The sequence below is a fragment of the Corvus brachyrhynchos genome, unplaced genomic scaffold (genome assembly GCF_000691975.1).
Source record: "Corvus brachyrhynchos isolate BGI_N302 unplaced genomic scaffold, ASM69197v1 scaffold116, whole genome shotgun sequence".
Lineage (NCBI taxonomy): Eukaryota > Metazoa > Chordata > Aves > Passeriformes > Corvidae > Corvus > Corvus brachyrhynchos.
Genome location: NW_008240221.1, coordinates 16,186,481 through 16,206,715, shown reverse-complemented (window position 1 = coordinate 16,206,715; position 20,235 = coordinate 16,186,481). Strand labels below are relative to the sequence as shown.

Below are 20,235 nucleotides of genomic sequence, written 5' to 3'. Positions count from 1 at the left end.
AAAGATATTTACCAGTGGAGAAAATAAAAGTTATTCTGTTTGTCCTCTTGTCTGGATGATGTCAGATTTTTAATATTTGCTCACTGGGAGAAGATTCAAGATCAGGTTGGACTGGGCTCTGAGCCACCTGGTCCAGTTGGTGTTCCTGCACCTTCAACAGGAGGAGGAGATCTGGACTAGATGACCTTTAAAGGTCCCTTCCAATCCAAACCATTCTCTGACCCTGATTCTAAGCTCGGATTTGAGTACATCTAAAATACCCAGTGTGCTCCTGCTGCAGCTTCTTGTCAAAGAGCTGATAAACTCTTGGGTGTCCTAAGGGTTAACGAGCAGTTATAAATCAGAAAGGACCTTCTATTTTACCTCGGGGCGGGAATGAAAAGCTCTGTGCAGTGGCTGTAGCAGGAAGTGGCAGGAAAGCTGTCTGCATCTCCCCAGGGGCTGCCCACACACAGCAGTGAGTCCTGCAGGACTGCACGGGGGTGGAAAGGCAGCTCCCAGTTTCAGGCAGAGACATCCCTGTCTTTCTAAGATGTGTAGCAGGTAAAAAAAAAAACCCTAGCAAACTCCTCTCATTGCAAAACAAGCTAAAAACATGCAAATGCTTAGGGAATATACCTAGGACTGGAATTAACAGAGAGCAAAACCATCTGGAAATGTTGAAATCCAGAGGGTTGACAGCTCACAGTTCAAGCAAATGTTTTTTAACACATTTGAAAATATAGGAAAGCAGCTTTCATTCTTCTTTTATGATTCCCTCCTCTTTATGGCCAGTGACTGGACCAGCCACTGCAAGAGCTGAAGCAGCTGTGACATTTTTTTAAAGAAAAATTATAAAATCTGGGTTCATAAAATATTTTTTCCTAGTCCTTAATTAAGGGTCTGTCATTTGGAGATCCATTTGGCCATAGAGAGCTGTAGTAACACATCTGTGTACTATCCTGACTAAGGAGGCTTTCTGGAAAAAAATTTCTATTCCTTTTAATTTAAGGAATTTTATCCATTATTATTTTTATGGTTTGTTTTATTAACTGAAGCAACAGCAGCAAAAAGTCCTTGTCTTGGATCTAAATATATATTATAAAAACTCCTCTCTTTCCTGAAGCACCAGTTTCTAATGGCTGTATTGCCAGTTATCACTTTGACATTTGAAAATTTTAAGAATGGCCAAGCTAAGTTTGATTAGGAAGTGCAATTTGGGTTGGGAAAAGGGAATAATAAGGGATTATGACAATGGAGAGGAAACTATATTCCTAAAATAGTCTGACACCTGAAATTCTGAAGGAAAGTGTGCTGTATTTTACTACCAGAGACAATCATAGAGTCACAGAATGGTTTGGGCTGGAAGAGACTTTAAAGGTCTTCTAGTTTCAACTCCCTGCCATAGTTGAGAGTTTTTAATATTCTAAAAAAAAAAAAATTATAATCCATTGAATTATATTATTAACTTCTCTTGCAAAGTTCTTTTTTTTTTTTTCTGGTGGGGGTAGGAAAACAGCTTTTTTCTTTTCACTTTGTTCCTGGGAATTGAAAGCTCCTATTCCCATTTACACTAAAGATTTACAGTATAGCTACAACTGATTGACAGATTATCTGCAGTGTAATTTGTACATTCCCAGTAAGTAGATTTTGTGTCTGAGCCCTGCAGTTCTCGTAAATTCCTTTTGTGGCATAAAGGGGTCTCATTACCTCAACTTTAAAGCAACAATAAACAGTCAGAAGGTGTAAAAGAGCTTTATAGTTTGTCAACACCACAAACAACTGTGTGTTCATAACTGGGTTAATTAATCTGTGGTAAATAGGAGTAAAAATGAGATGCAGCAGGGTCCTGGGTGTCAGAGGAGAAGGGTTCAAAGCCTGCTGCCCCATGAAAAAAAGGAAGTTTTTTAAAAACATTTAAACAACTTTTGGGAGAAAGACCAACAGACCTATGGCAGGCTTAGGGACTGGAACCAGTCCTCTTGAAACCCATTACAAGATTCCAGTTTGTACCAACACTCCCATGTGTAAACCCTATTCTCCAGCTCTGCCTGACTGGATGTGGCTCACACTGGTTGCTGTCAGGCTTGGTTAGGATGTTCTTAAGGTGTCTCAAGTTAGGTAATAATATTACTCCAAAAAGTCTTGTTTTCAGGTCAGGGACATCTGTTTTCCATGAAAGCAACTTGTCATCTTGCAAACTCTTAGACCCCACAGATTTAAGGTGGAATTCATGTAACCAAATAGAAATATATGAAAGGCAGAAGTTCCTTTCAACAGGAACAGAAGTGTGCAGGTTGTGAGAGTTGAAGACTGAGGACAGGCTGGAATTTAATGGCTCAGTCTCAGTTAAAAGAAGAGTTGTTGTCTGGAAAGTTATTCCCTGGAGGGTGGGGGATTGGTAATAAAAGCTAACTGAGATATCAACACCTCATGGTGTCCTGGCAGAGAGCTGGAGGTGACTCAGAGAGAGAGCTGTGATCTCCTCGTTTGGTTTTGATCTGCCTCTTGAACCGGGACAAATTATCTGCTTTTATCTGTTTAAACTGATTCAGTTTCCCTTTTCAGTGAGATGGTACAAGGCATTCTTGTAGCTGCAGGACTCCTGCCTTTGGGGCTGACACCTGAGGAGTGACAAAGAACTGAAAATGCTGACAAGAGTCTAAGTGTTGACTTTCAAACCTCTTGGACTGTTTCTAGCTGGAATACGAGGCTTCATTTTTGAGAAACTGGGCTGGCTCAGTGGAAACTCCCTTCCCAGTTTTATCCCAGATTCTTGTGTTACCCGAAACAAGCCATTTAACCATTTTTCATCTCTTCCACACCTTCCCTTGTGTACAATGAGATTAATAATTTTATCTTGTGGAGGCCTCAGCCATATTTCCATGGAATAAAGAACCCAACCATGGGCTCCACAGAGGGCTGTGGTGGGACTTGTCTGCATCCAGAGGAGAGATTCCCATTAGGTCTGGCCTTAGCTATCTATCTCCATGTGTGGAGTGCCTAACCCAGAAACATGGAATGGTTTGAATCAGAAGGGACCATAAAGATCATCAAATTCCACACCCTTCAGCATGGTGGGCCTTATGTTAATGCAAATAATAAATTACAAATGATGCACCTCCTTTTGTGGTAAGTGTCAACCCAAGTTTCTCTTCTAGTGGAAGCTGGAACACATTTTAAGGTAGTGAACAAGAGGTGATATTTTTTAAAAATGTGCAGAGAAGGGGTAAAAGATTATGAAGCACTTCAGTGCTTCATAACTGGTCTGACAAATAGAGGCTTTAAGATGTTTTATCTGAAGTAAAATTTCCCACTGTGATGAGGAGTGGGATGTGGAGTGGCCTTTCTCAGCTGAGATCAATAGCACTGCTTTTTGGCCTCTCCCTCTCTCCCTTTCTGCCTTGGAGTGCTGAAGGTTGGCAGAGAAGCTGGACTTGTGCTTAGGGAGGGAATCAGTGATCAAGGGAGCACAGGTCAGTGCATTCCTTCAGGTCCAAGGCAACTTCTACCTTTCTAGGGGCAGCCACAAGTGAGGGCAGCTGGAGTTTCCAAGTCTCCTTGGCCACTCAGGTGCTTTTCTGAGTCACTTTGGGGCAATCCCCTGGTCTGAATGAGGAGACAACTCTCCTGTGCCTGCAGTGGGACAGAGAAACTCCTCCAGGTGATTCAGATTGTGTAGGCTCCCCAGGAGCCCATTTTCCCCGTTGATTACAGGACTTGTCTCCTAATTAGTTTGCAGCAGCCTCTCCTTATGAATCATGCCACAACTGGGCCAGGAGACACTTCAGAGTCAGAGAAGTGGGTGTTTGCTTTATTCAGCGCGCCGGGTGTGTGGGGATCGCTCCTCCAAACACACACACCTGGTGCTCTCCACAACACAGTATTAAGGGTTAAATTATGAATATTCATCACATTCCTTGGGACAGGTGTGGTTATACAAATTATTTATCGGAAGTCATTAGCATATGGGGCACGCATGCGCTGTGTGTCCTGGTGGTCGCGCTGAGGAAGGCCTCTCCTCTTCCTTGGGGGTCTTTTCTGATGAAGGCCAGTAGTCATCCTCTCAGTGAACTTTTCACCTTTCTCCCTGGGCATTCGTAGTCCTTTGAGGAATGATTCAGCAGTTTCTGAGATGATCCTTGTCCCCTCTATCTTGATAAGATTAGGGTGAATTCGGCTTCTTAGGTTTTGTGATTAACATCTGCTGTCTGAACTAACATTTGCTGTCTCCCAATAGTTAACTTGTGCTTACATGAGTTAGTTATTGACTGCTCCTTCTTCACTTACTCTGCAGTAACTCCTTTCAAACCCCTCTATTTCAGCGTTTCCAACTGTTGCAGCTTCAGCTTTCAAATCTGGGTGACCAGAAAAGAATATCAAACACCCAGTTTAAGTTGTCAGTGCCCCTTGGGTCACCCAGTGTACACCTGGGAGAGGAAATAACCCTTATGTATTTTGTAATCAAGGGATTGTAAATAATGGCCTAATTTTTCTAAACCTAGAGCACTCAGTACAATTCACATTTTGCGTTCTGTGGACAGATTTTCCTGTGACCCTAGAGGTGGGTCTGTCCTGACACACCTTGCTGAGTTTGCTCAGTTTTGATGTGACTCTGACATATTTCTGTAAATGTCAAATTCACATCTCCTGTTGAACTACTCAGAATCATGGAATGGTTTGAGTTAGAAGGGACCTTAAATCTCATTTCATTCCAACCCTCTGCCATGGGCAGGGACATCTTCCACTATCCCAGGTTGCTCCAAGCCCTGTCCAACCTGGCCTTGGACACATCCAGGGATGGAGCAACCACAGCTTCTCTGGGTGCCCGGTGCCAGGGCCTCCGAACCCTCACAGGGGAGAATTTCTTGCTAATATCCAATCTAGGTCTATCTTCTCATAGTTGAAAGCCATTTCTCCTTGTTCTATCAGCAGCTATTGGTATCCTATCACTACTTAGGACTGGGTGAAACCAGATAGATAAGTGACATATCATCTGACATAGATTTATGAAATACTTTTTGTTAGAGGCCATAAGAAATTTAATTTATTCTGTTTTTCCTCAAGAGTGGCATTGTAAACATCAGAATTGTCTCATTCTTAATGATTTTACCAGGTCCATACAAGACTGCAACTTTACATCATGCTTCCAACAGGAAGCATAACCAGGGTCCTGGTGCCAAGATGTTCCCAATCTTAAAATTTGTGATTAATTCCTTTGGAATTAATTTTCAAGTCCCTTGCACTTCTAGGCTGCACCATTCTGCTCTGCTCCATGTTTAAGGGTGTTCTGTTAAGTCATTTAGTAGAGTGTTCAATTCTCGCTTTTCCTGCAACAGCTTTTTGAGTCTAAAGGCTCTGTCCTTTAACATGAAGTCACTCCTGCTTTAGATCTCAAGATGTGCTTTTTTTTTTCCAAATCATGCTTAGTTAATTACTAAAAATGAGTTCAATAATTAAGGAGTTATACAGATTCATCTATTTTTCAGCACTTTGGAATATTTCTGCTCACTGTACATTTTGAGGGAAGAAATAATTTAAACACACCACAGCTGTTGGTCTTTTAAACCTTTTCCTCTCTAACAGGTAATTTATTTACCTGTTGCACAGCCCAAACCCAGGCACTGAAGGTTATTTTATGAACTTTGCACATTTTATCCAAAATAGAGTTTGTTTTCAAGGGGAATATATTATAGTTAGGGCAAAGAAGCCTCAGTTATGGTCTCTTATTGGTCTCTTATTATTACCAGAAAGGTATCATTGACCATATCTTGTGTGTCACTCATGCTGCTGGAAGTAAAGGAGATTCTGACCTGGAGGTGTTGTATGTGGGAATATAAATGGGAAACAAGGAAATGGGTAAGTGTGGTGCTTAAGGACATGGTTTGGTGGTAGATCTGGAAGTGCTGAGTTAATGGTTGGACTTGATGGTCTTAGAGGTCTTTTTTAACCCTCATGATTTTATGATTCTATGAAAGCGGAATTTACTAAACTTCTTTTTTTTTTTTTTTTCTGGTTTTCCCTAACAAAAATATACTGAACTATTGGAAACTGGGAGTAGATTTTGAATGTGCAGAGAAATATCCCAACCCCCCTAAATCATCAGGAAAAACCCCACCTAAAACATGAGAAAAAAGGTAAAACAAACTGTTGAATGGGGGACAGGGAGATGAGCACCGTAAGAAGAGAAAACAGGAAAAAGGAAATAAAGGAAATGGGGAAATGTTTGGATGCCTTGAATACTCTCTTAGAAGAAAAAAAACCCCAAACTGAGAACATTTTCCTTAAAAATTTTTGAGTCAGAGCTCAAAAGTAGAAAAAAGCCTGAAAAAAGCCTTTTCCATTGGAACATGTTTTGAATGCAGAATGATGTTTCCCACTTCTCAGTGACAAGAGTTGTTGCCCAGCAGTGCTGCTGTAGTGTGCATGTGACAGATGCACTCCACAGGGGTCAGCTGTGTGTCTGGACACAGATGCACGAGAACACACATTAACACAAGCACACAAATCAACACCATAAAAAAAATGTCCAGAGCTGGAGAGAAATTGTGCAGTGCTCCACATGCAGATGGCTGCTGCCAGTCATTGGCTTTTATGCCAGTCCTAAAAATTCACGAGAATCACTCAGTGGAAAAAGGTAAAGGAATAAAGGTGAAGAGAGTGCTGCTGGTAAAAGAATGCACGTGGGCTGATATCAAGAGGGGTTTTTTGAGCTGTGTTGAGGATGTGGTCTTTGATGTCTGTGCCCGTGAGTGGTGGAAGGTGGATTTTGGCTATGTCTGCATTAGAAAAGAGTGTGGCCCTATAGAAGCAGAACTGTAGGGTGAATGATGTAGACGCTGAAGGGTCAATGTGTTTTGGGAGCTACTGCAGAGTCATTCCAGTCTGGTTCCTTTGGCACTGACGGTGTCCTATGTGTCCTACTGCATTTCAGCTTCTGCTTTGGTTTCACAAAATCCCAGGATGGGTCAGATTGGAAAGGACCGCAGTGGGTTCACCTGGTCCAACTCCCTGCTCCAGCAGGGTCATACCAGAGCACAGGGCACAGGGCTGTGTCCAGACAGGTCTGGAATATCCCCCATGAGGGAGACTCCCCACCCTCTCTGGACAATCTGTTCAGTGCTCGGTCGCTGCACAGGAAAGTTCTTCCTCATGTCCAGTGGAACTTCCTGGGATCAGTCCCTGCCCGTTCCTCTGGTGCCATTGCTGGGCCCCGGAGCAGAGCCCGGGCCCTGCTCTGAGCCCTCCCTGCAGACAGAGACACCCAGGGCTGAGGGTCCCTCTCAGCATCTCCTCTGCGGTGGAGCAGCCCCAGCTCCCTCAGCCTTCCCTGGGCAGGGAGATGCTCCAAGCCCTTCATCAACTTTGTCACCCTGTGCTGGATGTGCTCCAGGAGCTCCATGTCTCTCTTGTCCTGAGGAGCCCAGACCTGCCAGATGTGCCTCACAGGGCTGAGCTGAAGAGCAGGAGATCTGTTTGACGCATTCTAAAACAGGTTGTAATATGAACTGAAACACCTTAAGTGAAGGATGTCTGAGAGATTCTCTTAGCTGGAAGTTGAGAAATTTGAAGTTTAAGAAAATGTAACAACCCAGAAGTATCAGGTTTAGATGCCCATCATTGACACACAGCTGGTACTCACATATACCTCAATATATATGTATGCTCTTTTTTCCAAGGTAAAAGAGTATAAAGATTTGAGTTTTCCTTCTCTGATTCTGTTGTGAATTTATTGTCTTGGAGGTGCTACTTCTTATTTCCATCTTCATTAAGGAAATAGTTGGGACAATGGTGTGTATAGGTAAGGAGGATGCTGGGGTATAAGGAACAAGAAAGTGAAACAGCATATGGACAGAGAAGCTTGCTTAAAATAATTTGAAAATGATTTATTGGATGCAACCTCTACACTCAGTGATTTCTGCTGTTATTACTTTCCTGCAGTACAACCAGGGAGGACAGGAACTTGCTGTGGGCTAAAGGTAAATGTTGATCTACTGCAAGGGAGGGAAGGAAAAGTATTCTAAAGGTGGGTGTGTGAGGCACACACTCTCCCCTGATGGTGCTCAGTGTGCTGGGCCTGACTGGACCAATCTGTTCCGATGCCTGCTAGGGAAAAAAGAAATGTCGGAAGTTAAAGCAAACTTCATTAAGTGAAGAAAGGAGAGTTATAGGGCAAGGTTTTTCATTGCTGGGGCTCGTTATACACAGCTGTCATAGAATCATTGAATTGTTGAATGGTTTTGGTTGGAATGAACCTTAAAGACCACATCATACCACCCCCCTGCCATGGGAAGAGACACCTTCCATTAGACGAAGCTGCTCCAAGCCCCATCCAACCTGGCCTTGAACCAGGAGCATTCTGCTCCTGTTTGTTTGTTTGTTTGTTTGTTTTTTAAGTTTACTGACATGCTTTTTAACTTTTTTTCCCTTGTTCTTTTCAGGCTGGATGCCCAAAGTAGTTTTCACACACCTGAAATCATCAGCTAATGCTAGTGACACACAATTAGTGCTCCAGGAACCTGTTGATTGGCAGCCTGGTGATGAAATCCTTGTGGGAAGTTCAGGCCTTGGAGATGCACAGCAGTGGGAAGAACTGGCTGTTATCCAGTCCGTGAACAACACGGAGCTGCACCTTAGAACACCGCTCAGGTATCCTTTCAAGAGTCACGGGGATTTTTATAGCAGAGAGCTAAACAAGGAGAAAATTTGATCAAAGTCAGGATTTGCCATTCCCTGTGGGACATAATAACTATGTAAATCCCTTTAACAAAGGTGGCCAGTGATATTTCAGTCCCTCACTCCCCCTAAAGGTAGTGGACATTCAATCCTGGATGTTTAAATTCTATGTTTAAATTCTGTATCATGCCCTTGAACTCTGAAAACCTTTGAAGCAGAAAACATTGATGGCCAGTAAAGTGCAGTGGCATCAGTATAAGAATGGCAAAGAAATTTCCTACATAGTTAATTTCTTGAGAAAGTGCATTTTTTTTCACAAGAAATGTCTGACTTGTGTAAAAAAAAATCCTCTCTTCTTGACTGATTTTCCTAAGTAAGACACTCAAAGTGAATTTTTCCGCTATGGACGTCTGCTTCCATACTTCCAGTGAGTGTTAATTTCACTGCCTTATTCTCTCTTCATCTCCTGTGCATGGAGATCTTGGACAAACTGAAAACTCTATTTCTTATCAGCTCCAGTGTTGAAACACATTATTTATCTGGAGGCAACCCAACTCCAATGCCCAGGAAGATTAACGGTATTATTTTCAGGAATGATTTGGGCTTGAGGAAAAAAGTCCTGATGGTTTTCACCCAAACATGTTTTGGGAAGAGAATTCAAAGGCTGAAATATCTTGTTGTAAATATCATATCATCATAGAGCATCCTAAATTGGAAGGGACTCACAAGAATTATCGAATCCAGTTCTTGGCCCTGCACAGGGCAATCCCAAAATCTTCACCATGTGCCTAAAAGTGTTGTCCAAATGCATTTTGAGCTCTGGCAGCCTTGGGGCTGTAACCACTTCCCTGGGGGACCTGTTCCAGTGCCACACCACCCTCTGGATGAAAAGCCTTTTCCTAATAATACAATATATTATATTATATACATAATCTAAGAAAGGTTTGAGTGCTTGTAAGACAAAAAATGAAAGCAAACATCAGACAAGGCGAAGCCTATCTAGCGCTGGATGTGCCACTGTCCCTAGTGAGAAAAGGACTGAAACCTGCTCTGAATTTGGGAGTTTATCGTCATAAGCAAAAATAACAAGAAATCATAAACCTAATTCTCTCCATCTGGCAGGTGCAGATGCTTTTGAGTCTTTATTTTTTGTCTTTTGTTAGGTATCCCCACAGCGTTGGAGAGGGATGGGACAATGGCCAAGGTCTGCCTTTGAGTCCTGTGGTAGCACTGATCAGCAGAAGGGTTGTTGTTCAAGGAAATGTCACACTGGAGAGGATGTCCCACCTCAGTCAGTGTGTAAATGCAGGTGAGGAGGTCTTTTCTCACAGAAATGTACTGAGGAGGAAAACTGCTCTGTTAAAGTCCCATTGTGGCAGCATCACTGTGTATAAGAACTCTTTCTTCCTAGGATAACTTTGAGACATTCCAATGCCAGGAAGGAGATTTTGTCTCTCCAAACATTGTTTGACATTGAAGTGTGAAGTCTTGGGAGTTGAACTGCGCTTCATTGTAATATCTCGGATGTATTATTTTCACATTGTTGTTTCAAGCCATCTTGGGAAAGACCCTTTCGTTTTGCCTGAGCCTAAGGGTGTAGAAGAGAAAGTATCTTCTGAAAACATGTTTCAGTGTACATAATATATTAAATTTTTAATTGTGTTTACTATTTAGTCACTTTAAGAAGAAGGAAAAACAAAACAGCCCAATACTGTTTGTACGCTTTAGCGTAAAATACTGAGATGTTGTTTAGTGTTTAGGGATCCCAAGGAAAAAATAACAGGTGATGCATAAAGTATCACTGGTGAAAAAATGTTAAATATCTCACCTCTCCTTTAGTTTTAGCTGTATGAAATGCCATGGAGTTTGACAGGTGGATTCCTGATTTACACCATCTATTCAGGAAGCAGAATCAGACACAGTGATTATAATGTGAGGAGAGTTAGGTTATCTGTCAACCCAGGTGTAAGGTTTCCTTTAAAAAAAAATGCCTTGGGCTTTCAGACTGTGACACAAGACTTCATTTGATATCCAGCAGCCAACTGCTTATATTACTCATGGATTTATGGTCCATTTTGTGTGGAACTCATAAATATAGGCTCTGAAATGTGCTAACAGTTTGAGGTTTTTATTTGAGTTAAAGGATAGGAGGATTTAGAAGAGGAGTCACCAGAAGAGGAGTGAGCAGTGTTTTTGTGGTTAATTGACCTTCTTTAAAAGAAAAATGAGCATTACTGGGCATCAGCAGGCAGTGCTGGAATTTGAGATCCCCTCTGCTCCTCCACTGAATAAGTCTAAGTAACACATTCGGAGCCTGAATCTCCTCATACCGAAATATCACAGCCCCATTGGAAGGGCGTCTTTCAGGAATTTTACCCAGCCCTATGATTTACTTTTCTTGCATATCATGGAATCCAAGAATTGTTGGGCTGGAAGGGACCCTAAATCTCATCTCATTCCACCCCCTGCCATGGGCAGGGACACCTTCCACTATCCCAGGTTGATCCAAGCCCCATCCAACCTGGCCTTGGACACAGGGATGGGGCAGCCACAGCTTCTCTGGGTGGCCTGTGCCAGGTCCTCACCACCCTCACAAGGAAGAATTTCTCCCTAATCTCTATTCTTGTCTTGAAACTGTGGGTAGCAACAGTTCCCCATCCATCTTCAGGGAAAGTGAGGAGAGCAGAGTTTATAAAAAACCCAAAATGCCTCATTTCAGTTTAGTTCTATACATCCATGCTTCAAGAACCTCACCTAAGGTAAATCAATGTTGAATCTCTCTTCCTCATGCATACAACTATCTAAAATTAACTCCAAGGAATGGTCCAAGACATAAAACTACAGCTTCCTGCTTGTTTTGACATATTTCCCTCCAAAATGTCCAGACTTTTAGAGAAAGAACCATGACAGTATTTCAAGGGAGCATCAAAAATATTTGCCTGTGCTGTCTTTGGGCCCATGTTTCAGATCCCTGCTGGAGGTGGAGTCTCACTGGGTCAGTGGGGAGGACTTCCCTCTGCACATCCCATGGTCCCCATGGATAAATGCCACTCACAGCTCCCACTGGATTGTGTCCTAGGTCACTCCAGGCGTCTGTACAAGAGAAGTGAGAGGCAGCTCGGCTCCCGGGACCTGGGAGCCATTGTGGTTGTGGAGGCCTTCCAGGGAGAAGCGTGTCAGCTCCAGCTGGAGGGGGTCCAATTTCGCCACGTGGGCCAAGCGTTCCGGCATCACTGCAGTGCTCTGACGGTTACTGGCAACACCTGGATGGCAGGTGAGTTGGCTGCACCAGGGGTATCCACCATCTCCTGCCCAAAGCTGGGGCAAACGCCCTCAAAACCTGCTTGACTCTTGGGTCAGTTGACAAGTTAGATTGTTAAATGTGTAAAAATAAAGTGACTCAGAGCTGCCTGGTTGCAAGAGCCAACATTTAATTTAATTGCCCAGAGGTTAAGGAACATATTAAGTTCTTTAGACTTTGTCACTGTTAAGTGCCAAATTCATCTCTGTGGAAGTGGCAGTGAAGGCTCTGAAGACCGGTGGTGGTAGTGATGCCATGATAATTTTTTGCCTTTTCTTTTATACCCCTTTTATACTTCTGTACAACTTCTGTACTCTTAGTGCTTTCTGCCTACATTCTTGGACTTGTTTGTCAAGCTAGGACACTCAACATCTTAGAGGCTTCGTAGTTAGGGATCAGTGTGCCCAGACCCCAAGGTCCTCTCCAGAACACATTCTGTAAACTGAGATAGAACCATCCAGGGGAAGGCTCCTTGGGGAGGTGGGCTCACTTGAGCCTCTCATTGGGGAATTTTTGATAGATATGCTAATAAGACCTATAATGCTATACCAGATCTTTTGGGGGTGTGCATTGTGGTGTGCATTAAGGTGCATTTGACCTGAACGTAGTGCACCTAAGGATCTTTAAAATAAATACCAAGGTAAAATCCCTTTTTCCCTTCTAACTGTGTTTGACTCTTGATTTTAAGACCAGGAAAAGGCATCAGTAGGAGCAAGTTAGGTGGGCTCAAAGAATGTTTTAAAGGTGTTGGATGGATTTTCCCCCCTGCTAAGCTACACTTGCACCTCTCACAGAATCATAGAATGGCCCAGTTTGGTTTGGAAGAAACCTGAAAAACCATCTGATTCCAAATCTGTCATGGACAGGGACAACTATTTCCTGTGCCATCTTCATCACTGAGTGAGGGTCAAGGCTTCCTGGTGGCAGAAGGCAGCACTAGCCAGGGTCTGGATGATGGGAAGGTCACCATGCCTGTCTAGAGGAGGGGTATAAAATACCTTCCCTCAATCTGCAGAGCGATTTTTGCTCACAGCATCCATTTCTTTCCAGACTCTTACATCCGTGGATGTTGTGTTTTGGACTCCTTTGGCCAAGGCCTTCGTCTGACCAGGATCTCCAACCTCAGTGTGGACAACAATGTTTTCTACAACATTTCAGGCCATGGGCTTCTCCTGGGTAAGTGAAGCAGGCAAACATCTACACTAAATACAACAGCAACTTATGCTGGTTCCCATTTGCATGGAAATGCCTTTGGAGGAAAGAATGGCAGATCCTTAACTGCACTCTGAGAACTTTAATCACATCTTCTTCAATTTTTGGTGCCAGTGAATTTGGAATAAAGCTCCCATAATTCCACACACAACTCCTAGCAGCTACTTCCATTTGACCAGTTTTCTTTCTTCAGGTTAGTCTTCACTTGATATGGATCCCTTGTTTTTCAGTGGACAAAAAGTAGATTTTTTTTTAGGGGATTGATTCATCTGTCTTTGGAAAAGTGCCATTATGCAATATTTAAGACCCCAGCTCAGTGAAGCATTTAAGAGCCTATTACCTTTAACTTCAGTCATTTGATGTCAAAGATAATGGAATTAAAGGATATGTTAAAAGTTAACCAGAGGATTTAGCACTTAAATAAATCGGAGCTCGGAGCAACAAAAATGTTAACAAAATATTTCTCCTAACTAACCATCAGGAGACTGACTTGCAGCATCTTCTGCTGGGATCTCATGTTGCCTGAATACCTAAAGATAGAGCTCGATTTTTGTTTTCAATAAGAGATGGGATAAAAATGACCAATTATGAGATAAACAGAGGGGAAAAAAAGAAAGCTTTCATTTCTGATCCTGCAGTCCCTCACACACAGCAAATCCCTGTGCTGGTTGCTCTATATAAACATAATGAGGAGTGATACATCATGATTTAAACGGGAGAGATTATAAACCCAGCGTGGTTATGCACATCTTGCAGATGAAGAGAGCTGGCTCAGAGAGATGCAAAGACTTGCCCAGGGTGATGTACAGAAGAACCCTTGCAGCCATGGGGAAGCAGAGCAGGACCTCCAAACTGCTGGCATCCCTTGGCTCACTCATGTTGGAATCTGTGTCTGAGTTAAAGGACTCTGAGCTGAGCTGAAGTTTCAGCCTGAATACACCTCAAGATGCATTTGATGGCTTCACTGTCAGCAGCTCCAGAGGGTCTAATGGATTAATTTATATATAGCTTTGTTGCCTGTGAAGGAATATTTATTATAGCTGGCTCTTTGCAGCTCCAGAATTGGACTGGATCAGTGATTTCACCTAAAATCTTCATTTTCAGAGGGTTTGCAAGATTGCCACAAAAAGTCACTCTGGACTTAAAATTATTGACACACCAGGTCTAAGATTGGAAGGAAAAACCTCAAAAACCTGTATGGCTGTCAAAAGGACTTTTTAGGATCCTGTTCATGCTCTGGTAGTTGCACTGTTTGTAACACATGGAGCCTGGAAAGGAAATATTTTCCTAAATGGATCTTGTTCCAAAAATTGAGAAAGGCTCAAAAGACTGAAGGAAAGCTAAAAGTATTTATTGCTATTCCCAAAACCAAAGAGCACAGATTTTCTTGTGAAGTGGCTTATATTTGGGGTAGGAATGATTTTGGAAGTGATCTGTATTATGAATAGAACTTGAGCAGATGTTGTTGAAGATAAAAACTTCTGTTGGGTACAAAAAACTAAATGGAGGTAATTTGTTCCTGATGTAGGCCAGCAAGAATGGCCTATGCATAGATTCCACACAAGATTCCACTTTGAATTCTGCTTCCAAAAGAGCAGCGGTGCTGGTCATAGAATCACAGAGTCATGAAGGTTCAAAGAGATCTTCAAGGTCATTGAGTTCAACCATTAGACTAGCCCTGCCAAGCCCACCACTAAACCATGTCCCCAAGTGCCACATCTCATGTCTGAACACTTCCAGGAATGGTGACTCCACCACTTTCCTGGGCTGTTTTTTCCAATGCCTGACTGCCTTTTAGGTGAAGAAATCTTTCCTAATATCCAACCTAAACCTCCCCTGGTGCAACTTGAGGCCATTTCCCCTTATGCTCTCAATGTGTCTTTATATGGACTTGGCTTGTATGGCACTGTCCATTCTTTGCCGTTGGGCGGCCCATTTCTTTATGATGTAGTTTAAAAGGCATTTCTTTTGTTTTCTTCTTCTTTCTTCTATACTGTAACTAGATCTGGGTCACCCCACGAGTCTGAGTTGTCTGATCAATGGGTTGATTGATTTTTCCCTTTCTCTTCTCCTACTCCATTGCTTAGGGGGACAACCCCCCATTTTGTGTAGAGTTGCACCAGGTGTTTTTCAGCCTGTTTAGAAATTTTCTTACATGTAAGCAGGGCAGTCAGTGGAGACAGGAGATAAAGAAGACTTTGAATTCTAGTACTGCCAGGAGCATGCCTGTATGCGCATAGGTGAGCTACTTTCCCGCTCTGAACCATTCTGAATCTCTTTTCCCAACTGTAAATCTGCTTTAAAATACACATTTTATTTATTTTCACCAAAAACTTGCAGTGCAGAACATATGACTTTTGGTGTAGTCACATATAATACCTGGTACAGGGAAATATATGTGAATATAACGCCTGGACTTGAGTACTTTGAAATGAAAATCATGATAAGAGAGGGTTTCCAGCTATATATACGTACATTTGTGTTTATTTTTCTTTTTCTTCCTCTTTATTTTTTATGTTTTTATCTCTTTTTTTTATTATTATTTTTTTTCTTTTAAAGGTGAGGGACTGGAAGAGGAGAACAGAGTCAGTAACAATCTAGTGATTGGCCTTTCTGGAACTGATGGTTTATCCAACATTGAGACACTGTCACCAGCAGGGATCTACATCAGGGCTCCTGCCAGCCACATCAGGGTAAGAAGTTCTGGTGTAAGACATAACATTTCCTTTCTAATCAAAGATATCAGAAAGACACAGAGCTTCATTTATCTGGGAGAGCACATACACGAAATTTGTTTCTTGGCTGAGCTGTCAGAACCTGTGCTTGTGATGGGATATTGAAACAAGTGCATATTACAAAATAAATTATGTTCCTGGGTAAATTTATTACTGAGAATTTTGCTGTGTTTGAGTGGAATGGAATATTACAGTGAGATAATTCATCCTGAGATACTTTAAAATGTTGTTTTATTTTATGATACTTACGGATTCAGAAAACTTGGAAAAAGTTTCATCTCAGCTCCTGTAGAATTTCTGCCATTATTAAAACACCCCTCAATTTTAATGGACTAACTACAAAACCACCAAAATTCAGCAACATAAATTACACCCCTGTCTGGACTTAAAATCTCATTGAACATACAGTTGAAAATTTGCATTCCAGGGTAAGAGAGAGAATGTGTTCCCTGTGCGATGAAAATGACATTGATTTTAAAAGAAATGAAGCTTCTCTATTCTAAGTGGTAATAAACCACCAGGTTTTTAAAGAGCTAACAGCTTAAAAGCCTCTCATCAAAAAGCTGAGCTCAGAAAAAATACTTTTATTCACTAATTCTCTGATGCTTTCTCTTAGTTCATACTCTTTTTTGATCTTACATTTCAGAATAAAGAGCCACTTTTATGTGTTTCTTGGAAAAAAATATGATTTTCATCAACTTCAAACCATTTTTCCTTCCCAACTTTTTTAAGGAATTACATTGAAACTGACCTTTCTTACCACACTTTCAGTAGTGAAAAATGCATATTTTCATTAAAAAAATAATCCTAACCTGTTCTACTGTTAACCCCCAGTAACCAAACCAATTACTGTTTGTGAAGACCTAATCACCCCCAGGGCTTCTGCTCCATGAGGAAAGATTTGCACCTAAATTTGAAGGTGAAAAAGAGACCAACGCATTTCCTATGTTATTATGAAGAGAGTAGAAGTGAGGAAGGAGGAGAGAACTTTTCTGCAATTCCCTCAAGGGCATATTTATCATTTCTAAGGGCATCAAATATAGTTTAAAAATATAAAAACTAGCAGGAGCATGAGAATTCCAGCTCCACTAAACACAGAGTTTTGTACTGTCATGCACTGACTTACCCTGGGGCTGTTCACTCCATCGCCAGTGGCTCAGCTTTTGAAAAGGTTTGCTGCAATTACCTCCACAGGTTCCTGGAAACTGGCTGTGCTGGGTTCTCAGCACATTTACTTATCCCTCTTCGTTCACATGAGTCTACAGATACAAAGCTGCAGCTGTGGCTGTGTACCCCAATATCAGGGGGTCCGTTCTGCTCTCCAGAGATGTGCTGTTCCAGGCAGGGTAGCAGATGGGCCTCAAAGGGTTGCTGATAACTCTCACCATCTTCAGGAGTGGAATATTTGAGGTGTTGTAGTAGCAAAAGGAAAACACGAAGAAATTGCCCAGCTTAAGGTTGGTGTTAACTACACTTACTGAACAACAGGACCAAGCAGTGCTCAGGAAGACAGCAAAGCACAGGGATATTAAGAGAAAAAGTCACACTTCTCCCGAGCAAAACAGCTGCGGACTTTTTCTTAGTGCAATAACAATCACTAAATTTCCATGGTGCTGGTCCAGCACCAGCATTGTGATGTTACTGAGTTTCAGCATCTTTTATCTGATCAAATGATTTAACCTTTTTAGGTATTTATAATCCCAGTTTATTGGGGAAGTTTGAGGAATGTGATGGGAAAGACTCATCTTCCACCTGCCTGGTTCCCAGGCCAGGACATGCAATAGAAATTTTCCTAGTTTAGAATTTAATTGGTGTTTGTCAGTCTTTGTGTTTATTGGTTTTGTGGGCTTTTTGTTTATTTTCAGATTTCTGTCATTCAGTTATTGGTTTTAAACTTAGTGGCTACAATCTTTGTGGCAATGGATGCAGCTGAGACAGCCAAAGAGCTCTAGGTCCACACTGTGTAACATCTTCTGTGCAACATGGGTTAAGCCTTTCCACAGTGAGACCTGCAGTAATATTTTCATAACTACTCAATTTACTTGGGAGCCTAAATTTGCATCGGTGGCTGAAGAGCTTAAATTTCCTTGAAATTCAGTGCATTCCTAAACGGTGTGGAAATTGGGACAGAGCAGTCACTCAAACCGGAGCCTACAAAGAGTTTTGGAGACCCAATTCCCACTGGTTTCCATTTGACTTAAGTTCTTAAGTGCACTGGTGAATCAGGCTGTTAGATGAAATTTTATACTTGGACAGTATGAGTGCAAACTGATTATTACAAGGTTAGTATAATTTTTTTTTAACAGTGTGTAAGCCCAGGTTATCACTTTTTAGAGTCATAGAGAAGTTCACTTGCAGGCTGGTTTCTGGCCTTTTAGATGCTATCAGCACAAAGAACTGAAGATGCTCCTCTGTGATATTGGCTTTTTCCTCAGTGAAACATCCACCCTATGTCCTTGGTTTTCTTTTTGTGTGCAGGAAAAATAATTTAAAAAGTAGGTTTCTCTCTTTTTCTCTTGGCTCTCTTGGGCCTAGTGAGTTTTGGTCTTTTTGTTGTTCCAATCCATAAATACTGAATGCTCTGAAATCCCAGAGCCAGCATGCGGTGCTCATGCATAGCAACATATGGACTGGGGTTAAGAAATCCAGCAAGAACCTCCCTTTCCTTTCTTGCCTTGGTGTTGAGGACTGGGAAACAGCTCAGATGAATGAACAGGGTGGAGCTCAGCCGGTGTCTCCGTGTCAGAGGAGTGACTGATTGCCACACTGTTGGTAAATGCATTTGTTTCCCAGTGTCACCACATCCAGCCATTCTCCACAGCACCAAAGAGGTGAGGCTGCATCTGTTTGGCACCGTTTTCCCACCGTTTTATCCCTGCTGAGATCTTTCCCAAACCCTTTCCTGCAAGCTGGGCCCACACTGAAGCAGGTACATTGTGGGTGCTACCTACATCCTGCCCAGCTCTGAAACTGTGGGAGAGGTGCTGTGAACACTGTCCAAAGCTTTAATGTCGTCTTTAAGGTCAACAGTTTGAGTCCCAGCTATCTAAAAGAAATTCATGAAATATTTACACCAGCAGAATTGTACAGTTAAGAGACACTTAAACCGTCAGCCACTTGATTTTACTGACTTTCAGTGCATACCTCCAGGTATTTGGCATGCTCAGGGAGGTAATTTCTCTCTGGAATTTTGGTTGCATGGACATTCGTAATATACTGACTTCCACAAAGAATTGATTTCCACACAAAATTCCCTGCTTGCCTAAAACCCCTGCCCTCCAGCCACGAGCTGGCTGGATAAATATGCAGGGTTTTTTTTCTTATGAATCATCTGTAGAATGCATGATTGGAGTCTCAAGTAAAATATCCTGGAAATGATGTGACTGGACTGCAGAAGTGTTTTGTTAAAGAAAAAGGGTCTGTGGCTGCACTTCCAGAAAAAGCAGCAGTTTTACCAGGGGATTGAGAAAGCAGAGCTTTGGGTCTCAGTACTTTATTCCTTGACAGATGTCAGAGATCAGGACTGCAGGGAGCACACTTGGATGGGTCAGAAGAAAGTAATTGGTATATGGAGGGTTTCACCTCGAGGTCACCAGGCTCAGCTTTGATTTGGACCATCAGGGACCAAAAAGTCATTAGTATTTTAACACTGTCCGGTGACCTATGAATGGGAGTGGTGGTGTCAGACCCAATCTTAGAGAACAAGCCCTCCTTAGAGCTGCAAGAAAGGTCATCTTAGACCCCCCTTAGAGAGCCACATACCTCCAGAGAGCAATTAATTTTGTCTAAGGACAGACCAAAAGCATTGCCTTCTGCACATTCCTATGTCTGATTTTTTTTGCCTAGAAACAGAGCCTAAGTTTACTGGCCTGGACTTCAAATTTTCACACACCTAAGGCAGGTGAGAGGGATCATGCACGGGTGCACCCATGAAGACATTGCTATATGGACACCACCCAAACCCAGCTAGGCTTGGCTGCTCTCCAAATTAAGCTGGCAAGAGCAGGTTTTTTGTCCCAGAGTAGAAAAGTTCAAAACATGCTGAATACAACTCATATAACCCACTTGCTGCAGATTCTGTAAGTACCAAACTTCTAATTTTAAGGCCAGCTGGACCTTACGTCCACTTATTTTTACCTCTTGCAACACAAATAATGTAACTTAAGTGTAGAATTTATAATGCAATTTCTTTAAGAGTTATTAAATGACGATAACTTGCAGCACATCTTCCTCTGGTTATTTGCTTACGCTGTTAAAAATAATCCAAACCACATAATTTACCACAGGTGTAATAAAGTTTAATTGTTCAGTCACTGGCATATCCTGAAGAGG

General features: G+C 42.1%; 1 protein-coding gene and 1 long non-coding RNA gene across 2 annotated transcripts in view; one reads left to right on the top strand and one right to left on the bottom strand.

The window, feature by feature from the left end:
• The window catches only part of LOC108449296, a 15,895-nt gene extending 4,709 nt beyond the window's left edge, over window positions 1-11,186 (bottom strand). The window contains exons 1-2 of the long non-coding RNA XR_001865444.1: window positions 11,118-11,186; window positions 4,719-4,726 (exon numbers count right to left, since the gene is read on the bottom strand). This is a non-coding gene — a long non-coding RNA (uncharacterized LOC108449296). The remainder of the gene's footprint in view (window positions 1-4,718; window positions 4,727-11,117) is intronic.
• PKHD1 (polycystic kidney and hepatic disease 1 (autosomal recessive)) overlaps window positions 1-20,235 on the top strand; it is a 237,153-nt gene that overhangs the window by 95,887 nt on the left and 121,031 nt on the right. The window contains exons 38-42 of the mRNA XM_017745072.1: window positions 8,421-8,628; window positions 9,819-9,964; window positions 11,735-11,929; window positions 13,007-13,132; window positions 15,728-15,861. Of these exons, the coding sequence (XP_017600561.1) occupies window positions 8,421-8,628; window positions 9,819-9,964; window positions 11,735-11,929; window positions 13,007-13,132; window positions 15,728-15,861 (809 nt within the window). The remainder of the gene's footprint in view (window positions 1-8,420; window positions 8,629-9,818; window positions 9,965-11,734; window positions 11,930-13,006; window positions 13,133-15,727; window positions 15,862-20,235) is intronic.